Consider the following 18,800-nt stretch of genomic DNA (forward strand, 5'->3'; position numbering starts at 1 on the left):
TGTACTTTTTTAGTGAGTAGCAAAAAAATCACAACCAAAGGAGAGCAACCATTTAGAGCCTTTTGCTCCTCCACCCACCTTGATGCTTGCCCTGTGGACTTTTTGCTAGCACAGGCCCAAGACAAAGAACAAGAAGGCTCTAACAGGCAACAAGACAGGCTACTGAAGACACAACTTACAGGATATCAACTCCTCTGAACAGATAAAAGCACAGCCCAAGGTCTTTCTTCCTGCAATTGGGCACAAAAATATTGAAGAGGACCATATAGCTTTTATTAAGTGTGGCATAAAGGCAAACAAGACAAAAAATTTGGCTTTAATTATGCCCATCAGATCTGCACACCTGTTCTAGGTGTGTTGTCAAACTGCTTCTCACACAAAAAAGAGAGAGACAGGATGCTCAATATTTCCCCTTTCTGCCCACCAGGTTCCCACTGGTATAGACAGGATCCTGCACATTGTGCTACACCATCCTTCCTCACAGCTCACACATTTCACATCTTCTGGGAATCATTTCAAAAGAGGCATTCAACATGGTATTAGGAAAACACCCCAGTGGAAAAACAATACCACAGGAATCTGACACACTGTTCATATTCTCCATGGCAACAAATCATAATGTTAGAAATATGTGGGGAGCAAGGATCTGATGGTTTCTCAGTTGGAGACACATATGATTCCAAAAAATATGATCAAATACTTTTGTTTCTTTTGCAGACTGTTTGTACATTTTGCCATAGTTGTTTCAAAAACTGCATTTAAGCCCAGTGTTATACAGTCTATGCTTTTTCATCTTCCCCAGGACTGCTCAGGATGCCCATACTTATTTTTAGTTGATTATTATAAAGCAAAGGGCATTATTATTTCCACCCTACATGCCTTTCAAACAGCTCAAATGGCTTTATATAGCACTAAGAACTCCTGGACTTCCCACTGCAACTAAGTGCTTCCCTGCTGCAGAATTTTACTTTAATGCCCAGATCAAACACTTCCAGGCCAGAAAACAAATTCTTTTTGACATTATATACGCTTTATATTCACATACATAATTGCCTATACTGACTACTCTGGCTGAGAGCTAATAAGAACTGAAAAATCTTAGGTGATGCAGTCATACTGCAGCAATTTTCTTGTTATTTTTCATTATTTATTTACTGTATACAAAAAATCTGATAAATTCCTCTCATGGGTAAATAATATATTTCATACCTCAGAATCATATTTATCAGAATTATACTAGCTCTTTAGCATTACCAGTACAGATTTATCAGCATTTTAATTAAGCACTTTCAGCTGTTCACACAAAGCTTTACTCATGGGTACTTTGTGTGTTTGTTTTTTTTAAATGGCACATTCTACTACTGCAGGCCTTTTTTTTTTTTTTAGCAAGAGCCTTTTACATATTGTTATCTATTACTGAATAAACTTGATGAATTAGAACTTTTTGTAAATAAAGGCCTGGGTTGTTCTTTACAAATTCATCTTCACTTGTTGCATTCATGTTTACATTAACAAATATATTCATCTGGCTTTCTACCCAGAGGCTCTGTTCCTTGCAGCACTGTCTTATCAATTACAATCAAAGCTAAGCCAGCTCATCAAAGCATTCAACATTATCAGAAAGCCACAGCCCAGTCCTTGTTAGGAAACATTATTTCCTGTAAAGATATCTACTATTTGCATTCAAGTGACAAGTCTATGAAAGTTTCTACAGCCACCATCTACCACTGCTTGCTCCTCCAACCCAAGGACAGGAACTGCTCTGGCAAGAGCAGACTTGGTTCTCTTCACAGCAGCTGGTTTTAGGCTAATTGTGCTGGAAGCACAGTTACCTCTGTGGATAATACAGAGCTGTTTCTGTTGTGGCTGAGAACTGCTTACACATAGGCCAAGGCCTTTTCTGCTCCTCACAACACACCACTAGTGAGGAGGGTAGGGGGAAGCAAAATCTGGGAGTGGACACAGCCAGGACAGCTGACCCCTACTGACCTCAGGGATATCCCATCCCATATAGCATCATGCTCAGCATTTAAAACTGGGGGATGAAGGAGGAGGAAAAGGGGGATGTTCAGAGTGAAGGTTTCACTTTTACTCTTGTGATTCTCTCCCCCATCCCACCAGTCAGAGGGAGTGGCTGTGCAGAGCTGAGCTGCTGGGGTTTGTCCATGACATGTGCCCAACATGGGCCCCAAAGGGCTCAAGATAATTACAGATTTGATTGGAATGTACTAGATTGAATTTACAGCTGTTACTGCTGGTTAGCTATTAATCAGCAGCTTCTGTGTTTGCCATGGGGCTCGCTTCCCTTACTGTTTATTAGAGTCTACTGCTCATTAGTAGCTACGTTTTGCTTTTGCTGTACTGCTCATCATCTGACTGCTGGGCCTGGGAACATTTTGGTAACAGCAGTGCCCATGGCCCTGGGCTGGCAAGTGGCCAGGGCATCTCTGCTGCTCCTGTGCACTGGGCAGGCTGGAACTCCAGTGTGAACCCGAGCCCAAGGGGCTGTGACCTGTGGACGAGTCCCCGTGGCAAAAGGACAGCCCAGGTGTCTGGCAGTGAAGAAGCCCATGCCAGAGCATGTACATCTCCAAGAGCCTGGGGCTGTGGTTACATCTGCACCACAGCTGGTACCTCAGAAGGGACTGTGGTCCAAGGGTAAGTTCATACTGGAGGTACTCCCTGAAGCACCGTGCTGTGCACGAGGCCATGCTGGAGCATGTCAAAGTGCATGGCTGTGGCCAAGCCCACCACAAAGCAGGGACTGCAGCCATGGGGAAGGCAGGAGCAGGTTTCCTTCTGAAAGGACCGTGGCTGTGGGTAAAGCCATTCTGCAGTGACCATCTGTGTGAGGATTCATTGTTTTTGGGGGTTGCCACAGCAAGTCCCCATATGAACTCTGCTGCCACTACATCTGCACATTCCTACATAAGTCCATGCAGCAAAAGAATTAGACAAGGTACAGTTTTAGCTTTTAGGTCCCTGTATTGGCTTCAGCTCATCAGTTATCACATAAGCACTCAAAACATGAAGAAAAAGTTGCTGAAATAACCCCCTTACACAGGGCTTGATTTTAATACTCTGTCTCCTTTTCCCATGGCTAGTGCTAAAAGACAGCATGGACTTTACCAATGTAATACTGAATTGCTGAAAAACTACAATATATTACCCCTCACTACATGACAAAACTACTGTGGGACAACTAACCATGACCTATTTCAATTTCTGACCTTAAATTGAAACTCCTGCCATAATTTCCAACATTGTTAATTGTCTCTTTAATATAGAGAACAGCCAGAGCTTGACTTGCAATACTGATTTTGAACCTCTTTCTCTTTTCTACAGATAAAATTAGCTATTAGAGCCATCTGCACAAACACATAAGCATAGCTATTGACCATCTCAGCCAGCAGTTGGAGCAATGGCAGGGCAAGTTCAAATATCTTGCTCAATGTTTATTACATTCTTTTGTTAAGCAGTTACTATATAACCTTTTACTTGCTGAGGAACTCTGGTTCAAGAGATATAAATATGATATTGTAACTCCCATCTAACACCTCTTTAATGGCCAAGCAACTCCTTATCATTAGTGCCAAGCATATAAGAGGGAGTCCTTTACTGTCTTTCTATAGATTTATCAAATGGTGTTTGATTAAAAAACACTTTAGGGATGTTTAAGAATGCAAATTCTGATTTATTTTCAATTGAGATCTTTTTTTCTAGTAGTGATCTTTCTAGTGTTTCCTAAAATGAAATTCATAGGTAATACGATAATGCAGGGCCTTCCACTTTTAGAGGCTCTACCTTGGAAACAAGGTAAGAGCCAACAACCCAAATCTGCAACAGGATATCAAATAATGTCCTAAATACTGCCAACTTCTCCTTTCTGGTACTATGCTTCAAATTAATAGTTCCACCTCATTATCTGGACCTCAAACATTCTTAATGGCAAATGTCTGAAAAGTTGTCTTTCACATTCACTATTTCTGCAGAGTTGTGTAATCACTGAATTCCACTGGAATTTTATACCTAGTTGCTATTGTCTTCAACACCTACATTTTAGAACAGTGTCTCAAACCTAAGGACCTTTAAACTCTTTAAAGAAGTGGAGACCTTCAAAATTAATAGAAGCTTTCTATAATAAAGGAGGAAATTGCTCCTACATAGCTCACTCTCAGGAGCATAAACTAATGGCTCTATTCAGCTCGACTCTGAATGCACTACATACAAACAGTATAGGAAGTTATTCTTTGTAAAAGTGATTAAAATGAATAGTTTAGGCATTTCATACTGCAACCTTACCATCTCGCCTGTTGAGTTTTGCAAAGCTGGGACTGTGAGTACTGAAGAGCTCAGAGGAACTGGTAAGGGCAGCTGAAGGTAAGGGAGATACCAATGCATCATCACAATTATCTAAAAAGGAAAACAAAAGAACAAAACATACAGAGGTCATCATATGAGCAACAATATGCCAACTTGTGCTATCTGCAGGTGGTGCTTTCTCTACTTAGCAGACAGAGAATGGACACACAGCACAATTGTGCTCTAATTCATATATAAGAACTGAAATTAACCCTGCAGAATGTTCCAGTCTGGTGGGACAGCAACCACATGAGAGCTGCTGCTAAGACATCGATTGCCTAAAAAACTGGAAGATGTTGTCCTTTCAGTGAATGAGATTTGACTGTCAACCCTGCAGTTAAAGAGGGTATTGACTCTTGTTGCAAAATAATAGTGCAATAATGCCCTGACAGACCTTAGAGAACACCCCAGGTGTTGTGTGTCCAGTACAGGTTTCCACAGAACATGTATGTAATGCAGGAGTTACAACTTCGTATTTCTGTGGGGAGGTGACACACAGCAACATGCCATGGGGGGTTTTGCAACACGTGTGTCCTGTGCTTCACATGTGTCTCAGGCACTCAATTCTCAAAATCTGAACATCTCCGTCATTTCTCCCCCAAGCTCACACAAATGTGCAGGGCCGAATTAGTTTTGTTCACTCACATGAGCAGCCTCTATGTTTCTCCTCTCTTTCTTTCACCTCTGCTTCTGAGGACAGAAGGGATATGCTAACACTCAAGTGGAATTTTTGAGCCCATAATGTTTGAACAGGGATGGAATTAAATAAAGTAAATTTTCTCATTTCAGTGCTGTCACATAAACACTCAAGAACATAATGTGGGGTTTCAGCAGGGAATAATAATAAATCCCTCTCATTTTTAATTGAATCTCCCATGGAGCAAGCATGGACCTAATTACTGGAAAAGACCCACAGGTCACCAGGATCTCAGGCCACCACAGTGTTCTTACATTCAGAGAGTAAATCAAAAGACAAAGAATAAAAGCAAAGCTTGCTTGATAGTTATGAAAACAAATTTAGATTATTCTAAACCTGAGTGATACATTTTCCATATTGAAACAGATTACATTAAAGTATTTCTCATCTCTTTCTGCAATGACTCTCTAAAACAATCCAGATATTTTTGCAATCAAAAAACTCTATATGAAAGTAAATCAATGTAATCAATACAATTTGTATCAGTGCATTGAATGATGGATCTCAAAACCCTTCCTATCTCTCTGATTTCCAAGAGTAAAAAGGCCCAGAAAAATCTGTGAGATATATAAATTAGGGACAATTCTGCACTGATGTTGTAGCCACAAGGATGATTAGCCACCAGAACAAACATCATGGTCCTGAGCAGATTCCCTATGACTTACACCCTTTGAATCTCAAAGAGAACTTTTGAAGGCTCTGTGGAGTGCCAGTCTCCCGATCTGCCAGATCAGGCCAGAACCATTCTATTTGTACTTAAAATATATCCCAAACAAAACAACTGTAAATTGAGAGTCTTAAATTCACTCTCACTCATGACCTGAACAGAGATTTAAACAAAGATTGGAAATGTTGAGTTCATAAGGGCACTGAATTCACCCAAACTTCTACATTCTAAAAAACACAGCAGAGGGGTTGGGAACCTCTCAAAAGAAGGTCCAAGATCCTAGCAGACAGACCTACAGAACTGTTCAGCAACACTTAAAACATGAGGCTGGAAATAACTGAATGCAGATATTTTACTTTAAACAGTGTTTAGACTGCTGGCTTTCTTCAGTTCCCTGTGGCTGCTCCTGGGCCATGAGAGAACTCAGCACATCCATCAGCCTGTGATGCAGCTGTCCATCATTGTTCCCCAAAGGTAGGACTGAGGTACCAAGTATCTCAGCATCACAGCAAGAGGAAACCATTTCAGAGCAACACATTTAAGGTTTGCCCTGGGATCTCTAGAGGCTCCAGGCTGAGAAGTGACAATCAGCTCCTGCAACTGTGAGATGCTTTGTCTAAATTTCCATATCCTTTGCTTCTGTCCCAATGCACATTCATCTCTATCCCTGCTGCTACAGCACTGCAACGTCATTTCCACACTAAATTCCAGGATCCTTACTTTGTTTTGGTCCAAAAAAAAAAGAAAAAAACAGCTGAACTACAGCTAGGAAACTTTCCCTGAATTAATACCTAACTGTAAAATCATGTAAGTTGATGGTTTCAGGATTTAGGACAGCATTAAGAAATTGATGATAGTTCTGAGAGCACCAGGACTAATACAGCCCAACTTTCAACAGATAAGAGAGTAATGATTGAATGATTCAGAGTACATGCAGGAATTTCCTCCAAGTGCAGATATTTTTGAATGGATACTCTGACAAGATGTAAGGTCACTCTTCTGCCCTTCACTCAGTCAAAATTAACTCTGCACTGGAGGCTGAACTAAGAGTTCTACACGCACAGACCTACAATGCAGAATATGGCACAGATTTAATACATCAAATGAAATTCCAGAGTACAGCAAAGTGCTTTGCATGCACCAGTCAACTTGTACATGCACAACAATCCAGATCATTTGCAGAACAGGTTTGATAAATCTCTTGTCAGAGACCCAACATGTACACATTTGAGACTGACATCTTTTTTGTAAAACTTAGATAAAATAGAGTACAGAGTTCAAAAAGGTGGGATGTGCATGTACAGTGAGAGTCATTCCATTGGCCCTGCTTCCATGAGAAGGAAATATGAAAAGGAAACAAACCAACCCCCAAAGATACACCTCTCAAGATTAAAAAACTCTCCAATAAAGGATGTTATTATCATGTTTCCTTTTCTGATGGATGCAGACAAGAAAGAAAGGAAAAATTTTGTGCTTATGCAAGATCAGAGAAAAGCCATGGTAAAAACAAAAGCAAAACCAACATATCCTGATCCCCACCATATAATCCCAGCACAGACATTTTAAGAGGCTTCATACCCCCAACTTGATGTGACAAAAAAAATACTATTTCAGGTGCTCCCACATTTACAGCTCCTTACCTATGTTCCTGACCTATTTCTCCATTTGCTTTGGAAGTTTGCCTGTCAGAACAGGGACTTTGCTTCTTGGAGTTAAATGCATCATGCCTATTAAAACACTGGTTGTAACAATGAATAATTCTACACTACAAACCCTTTTAAAACATCTGGAAACTCACAAAAGCGCATTTACTAGCCAGTTGTTCAGTCGTTTTCTCCTATGTTTTCTTTGACAAGATAATTAGCAAAGAAATAATGAAAAATAGGGTCTAATTGTACCTATAAACCAACTTCTTCATGCAAACCATGCAACAATACAGATGTTGATTTGCATTTGAGAAAAGGGTGCTGACCTTGAATATGCCAACTTCTGAAAAACAAGCAGCTACTGACAGCATTTACAGTGTCATGAGTATTACTAGAACTTTCATAAGCAATCTTTCTTCAGGAATTAAGAAAAATAGTTACATATATCAACCTGAATTTTCAGGGTTTTATTCACTAATGATTCTTAGAAACTAATGACAAAACTAACAAAAAAAACCCAAAAAACAAAGAATGCTAATGTTAATGTATTATCTTTTTATTTTCATATTATAAAGTTGTTTTATTGATTGATTTTGATTCTTTTTCTTGTAGCTTTAATTACCCTCCAAATAAAAACAAGGAAATATCTTCTCAGTCTTTGCCCATGTATTTTAATTTTTTACAGAATACTTTGGACAATCCCACAAATAGAAATGTTATCAGTTCAAAATCATTCAAGTAACATTTAGACACTAACTCTTAGTCTTCTTTGAAACATACCAGATAATACCAGCTTTAGCTAATAGTACACAAGATGGAACTTCAGAGAAGGCCTTTGGCCCAAATATCTGATTGAGCTCTGTATGTTGTGAAGGCCTTCAACATCTGTGATATGTATGAAAAAATAACTGAAAAACTTGTATCCAAGTCCTAGAGAGACTAGGATGTACTCCTGAAGAACAGCAGGTTTCTCAAATACAACTAAAGTATTAGCAAAAATGAGTTTGCACAGAAATCAGAGATTCAGACTGACTTTACTAGTTTTTCCAGTATACATTCCACACTGGTGATGGTAGGCTTGGCATGATCCAGTTTATAATCTTCAAGGCTAAGACAGCCTTCATCAGCAGCAATTGGAACACATTTAGAAAGTTCATGATTAGTGGGCACTGAAGATATTTAGAAAATCACAAACCCCAGGAACCCTTCATGGTCACATTAATGCTTCTTAGAGCAGGTCCTTTGCAGAGGATCAATCTCTGGAACACAGGTAGGGTCATTACTGGCCCAAACTTAGATGTGTTAATAATCCTCTCCTGCTCCTATTTACCTGGTTCACCTCAACAGTCAGTGGGATAAAACACATTGATTTCCACTTGTGAAAGCCATCCAGAAAGACCACTAACACTTCCTGAACAAAAGCTCTGATAAAGAGGACACCTTCAGTGAAACATCTCCAGACCCTGGGCTCCACAGATTTTCCAAACATCAGCCTCAAACTGCTTTTGGTACTGCTGTACCTTCACCAGGACCAATGTGCAGAAAATGCTGCGAAGTTTGCGTTTCTTTTTTATGTGGTAGTACATTGCTTGTCATGATCTCCTATCGTTATAATAAATAATTACTTATACTTAATCTCATACCACCATCAAGCAAAGTATTTGACAAGGCACAGTAAGACTCAGATCTATGCTGCAGCTACTCTATTAGCAACCATAAACCTCACAAAATAATTATAAACACCATGAGAGCAGCACCCAGAGTAGGAATATGGGACTGGTGTCACCCAATGAGGCAACTGAGGGAAGGGTGGGGGACAGGAGATAGCATGCAAACTATTAACAGAGCCAAAATTGCCTCCTCTTTGCAAAATACAAAAATTGAAGATGCACAAGGAAAGAATTATAAGCCAGAGAATGGTGTGGTTAGGTCTCATGATGTAGTCCAAAGGACAAATTCAGAAGAGCGCAGCTGTCATGCCTTCTGCTCTATCCCATGGTAAATAAAAGCATTTTAAGGGGAGGTGCCCTCTGCAGGTGCTGCAGTTCAAGAACACAGGGCCCAGCACATCACCAAAGAGCTCCTGCAATAGACCTTGCCCACACATTACAGCTCTGCTGAAGCAGATGCAAGAGGTGCAGTGAGGGCACAAGTGCTTGTGACCAGCTGTGCGAACCCCTGCCTGAGCCACAGTCCCTGAATTTCAAAGGGAGTTTAACAAAGGCTTCACAGAATCACAGACCTTTTGCACACTGATGGCTATTTAAATACAGATTTGTCCATTTTATAATCAACATGAAGGAGATTTCAGGGTAAACAAGAGGCCTAGTAGCTTAGTCTCAAAGAGGTCTCACTGGGAAATTAAAGGTATATTATTTCAGTGAGACTTTTGTTGCCAAGATATAATTTTATTCATTATTAAAATACCAGCAGAGTTACAGACGGTACTGAAGTTAAATTGCGTGCATCACTTTGATTGCAATTGTAAATTGTCTCTGTACTGGGATTTGAAGTTGAAAAGATTCACTGGTATTTATAGGCCAGATAAAATTCCTTTTAGCATTACCCACTTAATGGCATAATTTGCTTTAAAGATGTAAACCATGCGTTTTGTACTATGCCTCTTAATAGTCCTCAGGAGTGACCACTGATGCCTTTCACTTCATCTGTTTTTCTCCTGCCTTCTGTAGGTACAATTCTCCTTTGAAACGGCAAAAAATACATACTTGGCCTTACTGTGGAAATTAACCTTCGCTGTTACAGCCCAATGAAATATACATGCATGGGAGGAGGAGGAGATTGTGTGAGGGGTAAAAAAACATCCATACACAAAAGACACAGGAAGTGCAGCAACATGGGTATGGCTACAGACTTGGAAGAGATTGGGAGATTATTTCTGTATCAATGGTCCCCACAAAAAGCCTCTCACGGGAACTACCACCTACATCTAGGTTCTACTACCAATTTAACAACCTTAGTAAATGATGCTTGAAAACATGACGAGAAAAAATAAAATAAACCCCAAACAACCTGTTTTTCTGCAAAAATAACTTCCTTCTTTTTTCCTTTTTTTATTTTTTTTTCCTAGAGACTGGCTACACGTACATGCACAGCTGTGAACTCCATCTGTTAGCTGAAATGCATGGCATATTTTTCAAGATATAAGACACTAGAGAAAGTACTTAACAACACAACGTTCCTTTTTCTTTCCGTGCTATACTGCAAATAAACGTCAATAGTTAAGCTAATCATGAGCTCTTCCAAAGCAACTGTAAATTACATAAGTGTTCTTTCATATGCCCGTAAAGACATAAAAGTATTACTCAATCAGTGCATTTATAGAGTGTCTGTTATTACAGAGTGTGCACGTATAACCTTGTCTCACAAAAAGTGGTCAAGTCTGATTTTGAATGACTCAAGGGGCTCTCATAAAACTGATTCAGTACTGGGTCTTATTTTTTACTGAAACAAGCATGTCTGCCATGTAATTCCTACTCACAATAATGAAGTAGAATTGCATTTGAGGAACAGAGCGACAGGGCTCAAACTATGAATTTCAAATAGCCATCAGTGCGGTTCCAGTAAACTAATATGCAGAAGCAATTCTTGTTTTGAGAGGGTGAAAGAACATCAGACTAAGCCAATTACCAACAAAATACAGTTAAAGAAGAATGATCTGAAGTTAAGGGAAGAAGTATTCTCTGATTTCAGCTCTGTCACAGTCCATGTCATTTAGGTGAGTCATGTCTGCAGCTACAAAATGAAGGTACCATCCCTTTATCTTATGCTACATGCTTTTCATTAGGTCAAAGGCTTGTTGTCAGACAGGAATGAGCTGCTGTCAATGAACAGCAAATCCATCACAGAAATCAATTTTTGACACTCAAAAATTACTGAAATTTCTCTATATGGAAAACAAAAAAAGAGCCACAACAAAAGGATGTGCTGACTCAGCCTTCCAACATTTATATTTCAATAAACCTGCAAAAGCATATTATTGTCCAAAGCTGTGATTTACTCTCAGCAGGTTCAACAGCTGTTGCCAGAGATTCTTACTATTTTCTTCTCAGAATATAATGGTTCTTGTGCCTATTTGCCTCTCCTTTCCACATTTCTGATATCCTGTTAATGTAAGAGTGCTTTGATCTTTGACCCGAGAGCAGAAACCTACAAAGCTGACACAACAGATGAAGCAAGTTTTATATCTGCAGTCTGCCCTTTTGACATTTAACACACTTTAGGGAAGAGACAGTATAAATCCCCTCACACCATGGTAGGGAAATGTATCCTGAGATTACCTTTCTGTACAGGAAAACACAGGTAAGTGAATTTGTCAGCATGGGGCAGGTTTTGTTACATTATGAAAAATAAACAACCTAATAACGTGGAGGTCCTTTTCTCTAACCACACAGCATCACATCATCACAAACACGTTTTTTATCTTAGCCTAGATGAGACTTGTTACTCATTCATTTCAAACAAAGTTTGAAAGTTTATATATGCCAAAGATCAAGAATGTATTTTAACATTTCAGAAGTTCTAGCAGCACTCACAAAAAGAGAAACTTGATGCCTTTCAAAAGTATCACTTTGCTACAAGCATGCTCTGTTCACCAGAGGCCATCACTGAAAGAGTTCAGGGCACCATGGATTAAGTCATGGATTCTAAGAAACAGAATAGCATTTGTCTTAAGATACCATAATATAATTAAAACAACACTAAATTTGCAGGAAAAATGTTAATGTATGTGCACCCATCAGCAAGGCTGCCAGGATCATTATTAGAAGAAAAACACAAGAATGATCAGAGTCAGCTGGACTGAGTCCCGTAGACATTCACCTACAGAAAATTAAAATGCAGAGAAGGTAAGGCAGATTTTCTGCTGATGTTACTCAGTGTTAAAATTGTTCAGGAATTCATTTGTGAAGCAGTTTTTCTAAGTTTTACAAATACAATTTTTTAAATTGAATATAAATACCTGTTTCACTGAGAATAAGGTTTATTGAGGAAAAACCCAAACAAACAAGCAGGAGAGAAATAAGAAAAATATCTGCACAAAAGCAGCAGAACATAGGTTATCATGATGGCTAGAACATAAAAACCAGTTTGGGAAACACAAATGCTTTATCTGCAAGTGAGAGAAATTACTATTTTAGATAACTAACACAACTAATAAAAAAATATCCATTTTCTAGTAAAATTTGGAAAAATAATAATTTCAATTATTTAAGTAGAGCCATTACATCTTCTAGCACTCAATATTCAGCCAAATGAGACAGAAACATCATTCTGACTACTTAGGATCACAGAACAGAATCACAGAATCATTAAGGTTGAAAAAGACCTGCAAGAGCATGGAGTCAGACCTTTGACTGAACATCACCACATCAGCTAAGCCAGAGCACTGCTTTGTCCAGTCATTTCTGGGACACTTCCAGGAATGGTGACTCCACCACTTCCCTGGGCAGCCCATTCCAATGCTTAACCACCTTGTCAGTAAAGAAATTCTTCCTAATGTCCAATGTGAACCTCCCCAGGAACAGCCTAAGGCCGTTTCTTGTCTTGTTATTGTTTTTTTGGGAGGGAGGCTGATGCCCACCTGCCTGCAACCCCCTTTCAGATAGCTGTAGTTAGTGATAAGGACTCCCCTGAACCTTCTTTTCTCCAGGCTTTTCTCCCACCTCTCCAAGCTGAGGAATCTTTCATATAGATGGACATTTATGCTATTCCCCACAGTTTGAGTCACCTCCAAATTCAGTGTGTTTGTGGCAGCACTGCTGCAAACTTCAGTGGAGCATCTCAACACCAACTGCTTATCACCGGCACGCTGTGACCATGGACACCTAAGATCAGGCCTGTAAGACTCTGCTGCCTTTGTAGAGGTGCACAGTGTTAGCTGGGGTACCTTAGAGATGAAAAACAAGAATCCAATTACCATGACAGGCTTCCTTTTGAGGAGTCACACAATTTTCATTAATTCACGGATGAATACAATAAGGAAAATTAAGGAAGAATCAGCCCTTTGTAAGTTCTTGTCTTGTCCTGCTTCCCCAGCACAGTACCATGGTTTGCAAACTCCCAGTTTCTTTTAAGTCATACAATTTACCCCCACCTTGGAGCAAGATCCAGGAGTATCTGCATGAGTGTGATGCCTCATTCCCATTTTTTCTCTTTTTAACTCAACCACTGCTTCAGAAGAGCGATGAGGTTAGACGACATCCGTCATGTCGGAAACTCAATCAGGCCACAGCTTTTGCCTTCCTAAAGATTTTTCTGCTCTGGTTCCTATGGACCTCTATGGAAAAGGGCTCATTTATACAGGCAGACCTTGTAAAGACTTTCAGACAATGCCATAACTTTGTCTGGTAAGGTTATACTGTGCACATCTAAATTTAGAGCTGCTATCTGTAAGCAAACAACAGAGGCAGATTGTGGAATGCTGATGAATTTCACAGGCAGGCCCAGCTCACAATGCACAGCAATTTAAAAGCCATCAATAACCAAGAGGTTGTCCCATGAATTTTCAAATCAATCATGATAAAATGAATTCAATTTTTATTTTCCCTTTGAATCTTTGGTGAATTCATGGATAAAACTAATTAAAGGGGAAAGAATACACAGCATGGGATTCACTGAATGTGTTCTATTTGGAGGAGTTCACTAAATGTTTTCAGTTCGGAGGAGAGTCTCTGTGCAACATGCAGGATGGCACACTGAAAACCAATTATAACTCTGAGAATTTCAGTGCATCCCATAAGGCTGAGAGAATGTTCAATTTGCAGGCTGTGAGCAAGGATTAACAGAGATGAAGGTAGCAGTAAGTGCCCATGTACCATTGCATTTAAATGTAATGTCATTTCAAGGGATGATAAGTAATCATTTCATGTCTCAATAACCTCCAACAAAAATGCCTTATTTAGCCCTGAAACACCAATTTTTAAGACTCTTCTATGCAAGTTAATGGTTTAGATAAGGGACAGGACTGAAAAAAGTTCAAAATTCCCATTCTAAAGCAAGGTGAATGCAGCTTTGATGTCAGTTTAAAGATGAAAATTTTCTTCCAGGCATTTCTTAGGGCACTGTGTTCTCTCTTCATCAGTCACAGTGGCATTTTTAGTGCCACAGGAGAAAAGAAACATACAGATCTCAGATTTAGCATGATAGCAAACAAGCAAGACAGTTTATACACAAACTTTTCTAACTACCCATGATTATGTTGAGAATCTGTATTTGAGACTATATTGATGCTGCAGTCTTCATTACAAACTTATGCAACCTTAGGCTCTAATCCCATGCTCTGGGCAAGACTCATGGCACTGTATGACCACAGTCCTCAGCCTTTACATCACTGTAATTCTGGCCCATAACTCAGACCCACTTCAGCATCTCTGTCATTAGATTTTCTTTGAAGTGGAAGGTATTTCCTAACCCTCTGAAAAACATGTCTGCTAATTATCATGATAATTTCAATCCATATAGTGATTTCTGCATAATTTTCAGAGACAGACATAACTCCTGGATTTAACACAGAGGACTGGAGGTAGAGGAGAAAACTTTCATAACCTATGTGAATACAAAGTAAGAGAAGAAGAAGGGAAAAAGACATATCCAGAACAAGCAGGACTGCCCACATGAGAGCTTGTTCAGCAGAAAATCCACATACATTAATAACAGAATTAAAAAATAACAACTATAAAATACACTAAGGATTGCAGTGCAGTATTTCTTTTACTTGTGAGTAAACAAAACCAGGCATCCTTCATTTTGAAAAACAGTGAAAATTCAAGCAACTAAAAAGGCAAAACGGTGAAATTCAACAGGATGGCAGTTTTGATTTAAAGTATTGATTAATGTATCAGTTTGAATGCCAGCAGAACTCTAGCAGTCAGCTACCTTTTGTTTTGTCTAAAGAGGCCATTTTTCACCCAACAAGGAAAAACATTCACTTTCTATCAGTAGTCCTCCTTGTGAGGAACTTTGCAGACAAAAAAATATAAAAGTCTCCGTTAAACATAACAAAACCAAAAAAACAAAAACAATAAACCACCCAAGGAAAAAAAACCCCACAACTGAACTCCTATATTTCATTGTCCCCTGCCACAAACAGTATACAAACCTGAGCCATCTTTGCATCTTTACCATAAGAAGCCTTTCTAGATACAGTTGTCAGACGTGGAACAATTTGGGTAATAATTTGATAACTTTATTTTCAGATATGGCAAACAGTCAACTCCCCCATGCTCCCTAATTGCACATCATTTTGTTTAGACAGATCCAATTCCTTCCATACTGAATGAGTAGTTCAAATGCTTTCACATATAATTATGGCTCAATCTAGACATACTTTTTAAAAAACAAAACAACTGTATATATTAGGGTAATAATCTTTTAAATAACAGAGGAAAGCTCAGCTGTGTATTTTCTTACTTTAAATCAAATTCAGATCTTGCTGGGATTTCTGCTGGTTCACATCCCATTTTAATACACAAACTCCCACAGGTTTTATCTCTTCAACAAAGCAATGGCTCAGGCCATTAAAGGTTTGTTTTATGCCCCTCTCAATCCCTTGAGATAAATACAAATTGATGTTTATTTTGAGCCTTTTGAAATCTGAATAATTTCTGCAAAGTCCTGCAGCCCTGAAACTAAAATCTAATTACCTGAAAGTGTTTGCAGATATAAGTATACATTCAAGCTCTCTCTTCTATGTGGCAAGCTTTTTAAAGATCAAAGAGTTACCTCTAGCCTTGAGGCTCCTTATTTGAAAATGCACGTTAACATTTAATGGTGTCGCATTCCAAAGCCCTAGACATTGCTTTGAAAACATATCCCTCAGTGGTGGAAACAGCTTTCCCTGCTGCTACCACTAATCAAAGGAATGGGAATATGCTCCAACAATGCCTCCAACACAAGAAATGCAAAGCCTGGTTATCCCACAAGCAGTTATTTGGAGCATCATAACCCAGTGCATCAGACCAATGAAAGGTGAAAAGGTCTTTCCCTTCCATTTTGCCCTGGAGGAGTCAACAAGCAGATCTTACTGCTTTCCTTGCCATTGAAAAGGGTCACTCATGAAACTCGGGATCAAAGAGTGATTGAGGTTGGGAGGGAGTCCAGGAGATCACACAGGGTTCCCTACAGCAGCTTGCCCAAGACCAGACTCAGACTCACATTTGTCTTAGCAAGGCTCTTCCCTAATCCTTAAGGGCAGCAAAACAAGCTTGAGTTTGTAGATTCAATAAGTCTACCCCTTCATACAACAAAATGTGGTATTCTGGAATAACAAAGTTCTTGTGGTGTCGTGATGGGCTTTAACTCAGAGAAACTCTATGAGAACTTTCCTTCTGTGTCCTACTAAGCTGAGTGGAGTCAGGTGAACTTCAGATAAATTATTTTTCCTGGACACAAGAAAAACTTTAATATGATGGTAACATCTCTAAATTTGTGTTTATATGATAATGCAGTGCATTAAAGAGATGATTTTGTGGAATTTGTCACGTTTTTGAGGAAGAATAAAGGAAGGCTGATAATTTTCTTTTAATCTGTATTATTCTTATTTGTTTTCTTTCCTCTTGAAATAGAAACCAGTTCCAACCCAACAAGCTATATAGTTGCTTATATTTAGGTGTTTATTTGTGTAGGTTTGTTCATTGGAAAGGCACATCTAAAACATGGAAAGATTCAGGGATATGATTAAATAATGGAGTGGGAGGGAGGCATATAATTCATTTTTTAACCTCAGGATGTTTCAGATTTAGTAAACAAGGAAAACTAACCGGTCAGAATGTTAATTCTAAAGCATATCTTCTGTTACACTTATTATGAATCCTGGGTTGCCCAAACAATGCTGAGGTTGGACCATGCTGCTAGAGACTACATAAGACATGCCACTGGCTTCTGCTGCTGTTGAAATTGCTCCTTTCACCTACATGATAATAAAGGGAATAATGAGGGAAAAGTATAGAAGCCCCTCCCAGCAGACCCATGAAGCTCCAGAATGACCTGACAACCAGTCCCTGTCACACACTCATCCCTGGAAGGTTAAGTGGATTTTGATGAAGCCATCAGCTTCAACTGCAAAGAGCTTGAGCCAATGCCAAATGAGGTCAAAGGGATTTTTTTTCCCCTCCATTAGCTTCAATGAGCTCTGAATAAAACCCAGTGGGCTCCAGTGTGCCTACTAATTGTTAAGGGAATTAGAATTCCAGTAAATCATTACAACTATGGTCACTTGAAACCAGAATGACAAAGGGAAACTACATGATCCCCTGCATCTCTCTGTGTGAACCACTAAATTCATGTTAAAAACATGGTAATGTAGCAGAATTTAGGAATACCACCTCAGGCAATGAAAACCAAGACCTACTATACCAGGTTAATTCCTGTCCTCTTGAATTCTAGAGCAATAATGCCTCAAATTCAAGTGACTATTTATGTACCCACATCAAACCCCCTAACGAGCCTCTCCTACTCTCAAAGGTAATCTTTCTTTTCATATAAAGATTTTGAAAAGTCATGTCTTTTGGTACAAAGCAGAGACTGATTCAAAGGCCATATGATTTATGAATAAAAAGTTTCAAGTGTGAAAGTTTTATGAAGATATATGTTTAGTGTATTATTACATATAAAATATACTAGTATGTAACATATATATACACAATATAGTATTTTTTTAAATAAAGCTAGGCCAATTTGTTAATCAAACTCACACCAGAGTGGCACACAAGCTGGTGTCATTCGAATTTCATGCTGAACCATTCTTTAAACATTGGAGACCAACATGATGCTCTGCAGCCTTTTTTTAGCCATTACCTGGAGAATGTTTATAGCATTGTGTCATTGTCCTGGCTAATGCTTAAGCACGATCAGAGCTGTGTTATTGCATTTCAGTGTCTTGCTTGCAGCAGTGTCTGCAGGACAGGCCCACGTCCGTGTGACATTCACGGACTCGCTCTGCAGCCGCTGTCCCCGCGCGGCGATGGCTGTGGGCTGCGCACAGCAAATCAAGCCAACTCTGCTTAAATGAACAGAAGCAAGCCCAAGCTTGTTTGCTATTCCAGCTGTAAAAAGCAGTCCTAAGTGCAGTAGGGACCACACAGGGTAGCACATGCAGACAGCCAGGGACCCCTTTGGAATGGTGCTTTACATGACACTGGGCATGGCTCCCCTTCCTCTGGCAGGGCACGTTACTTTATCCCCATGCTGCAGAGATGGAAATGAGGCACGAGGAAAGGTCACACAGAAATCCCTTTGGTTAAGAGGGAACTGAGCAGCCTTCCAGAGCCCCTCAACACTGAGGAACTTTGCTCTCATTACTCTTTTTTCTTGTTCTCATAGAACAAGTCATTTGAAACTCAACAAATGAATGAAAATTGCCAGAACTGAGTCAGGGGAAAGGATGGGAAAACTAAAGGAGCAAATTAAGAAT

The 18,800-nt window shown here is 39.4% G+C and overlaps 1 protein-coding gene across 1 annotated transcript in view; it reads right to left on the bottom strand.

Moving 5' to 3' along the window:
• CNTNAP5 (contactin associated protein family member 5) overlaps positions 1-18,800 on the bottom strand; it is a 269,753-nt gene that overhangs the window by 196,384 nt on the left and 54,569 nt on the right. Inside the window, exon 2 of the mRNA XM_023931219.2 lies at positions 4,303-4,413. Coding sequence (XP_023786987.1) covers positions 4,303-4,413 — 111 coding nt within the window. The remainder of the gene's footprint in view (positions 1-4,302; positions 4,414-18,800) is intronic.

This window comes from Cyanistes caeruleus, chromosome 7, assembly GCF_971803275.1.
Source record: "Cyanistes caeruleus chromosome 7, bCyaCae1.hap1.1, whole genome shotgun sequence".
Lineage (NCBI taxonomy): Eukaryota > Metazoa > Chordata > Aves > Passeriformes > Paridae > Cyanistes > Cyanistes caeruleus.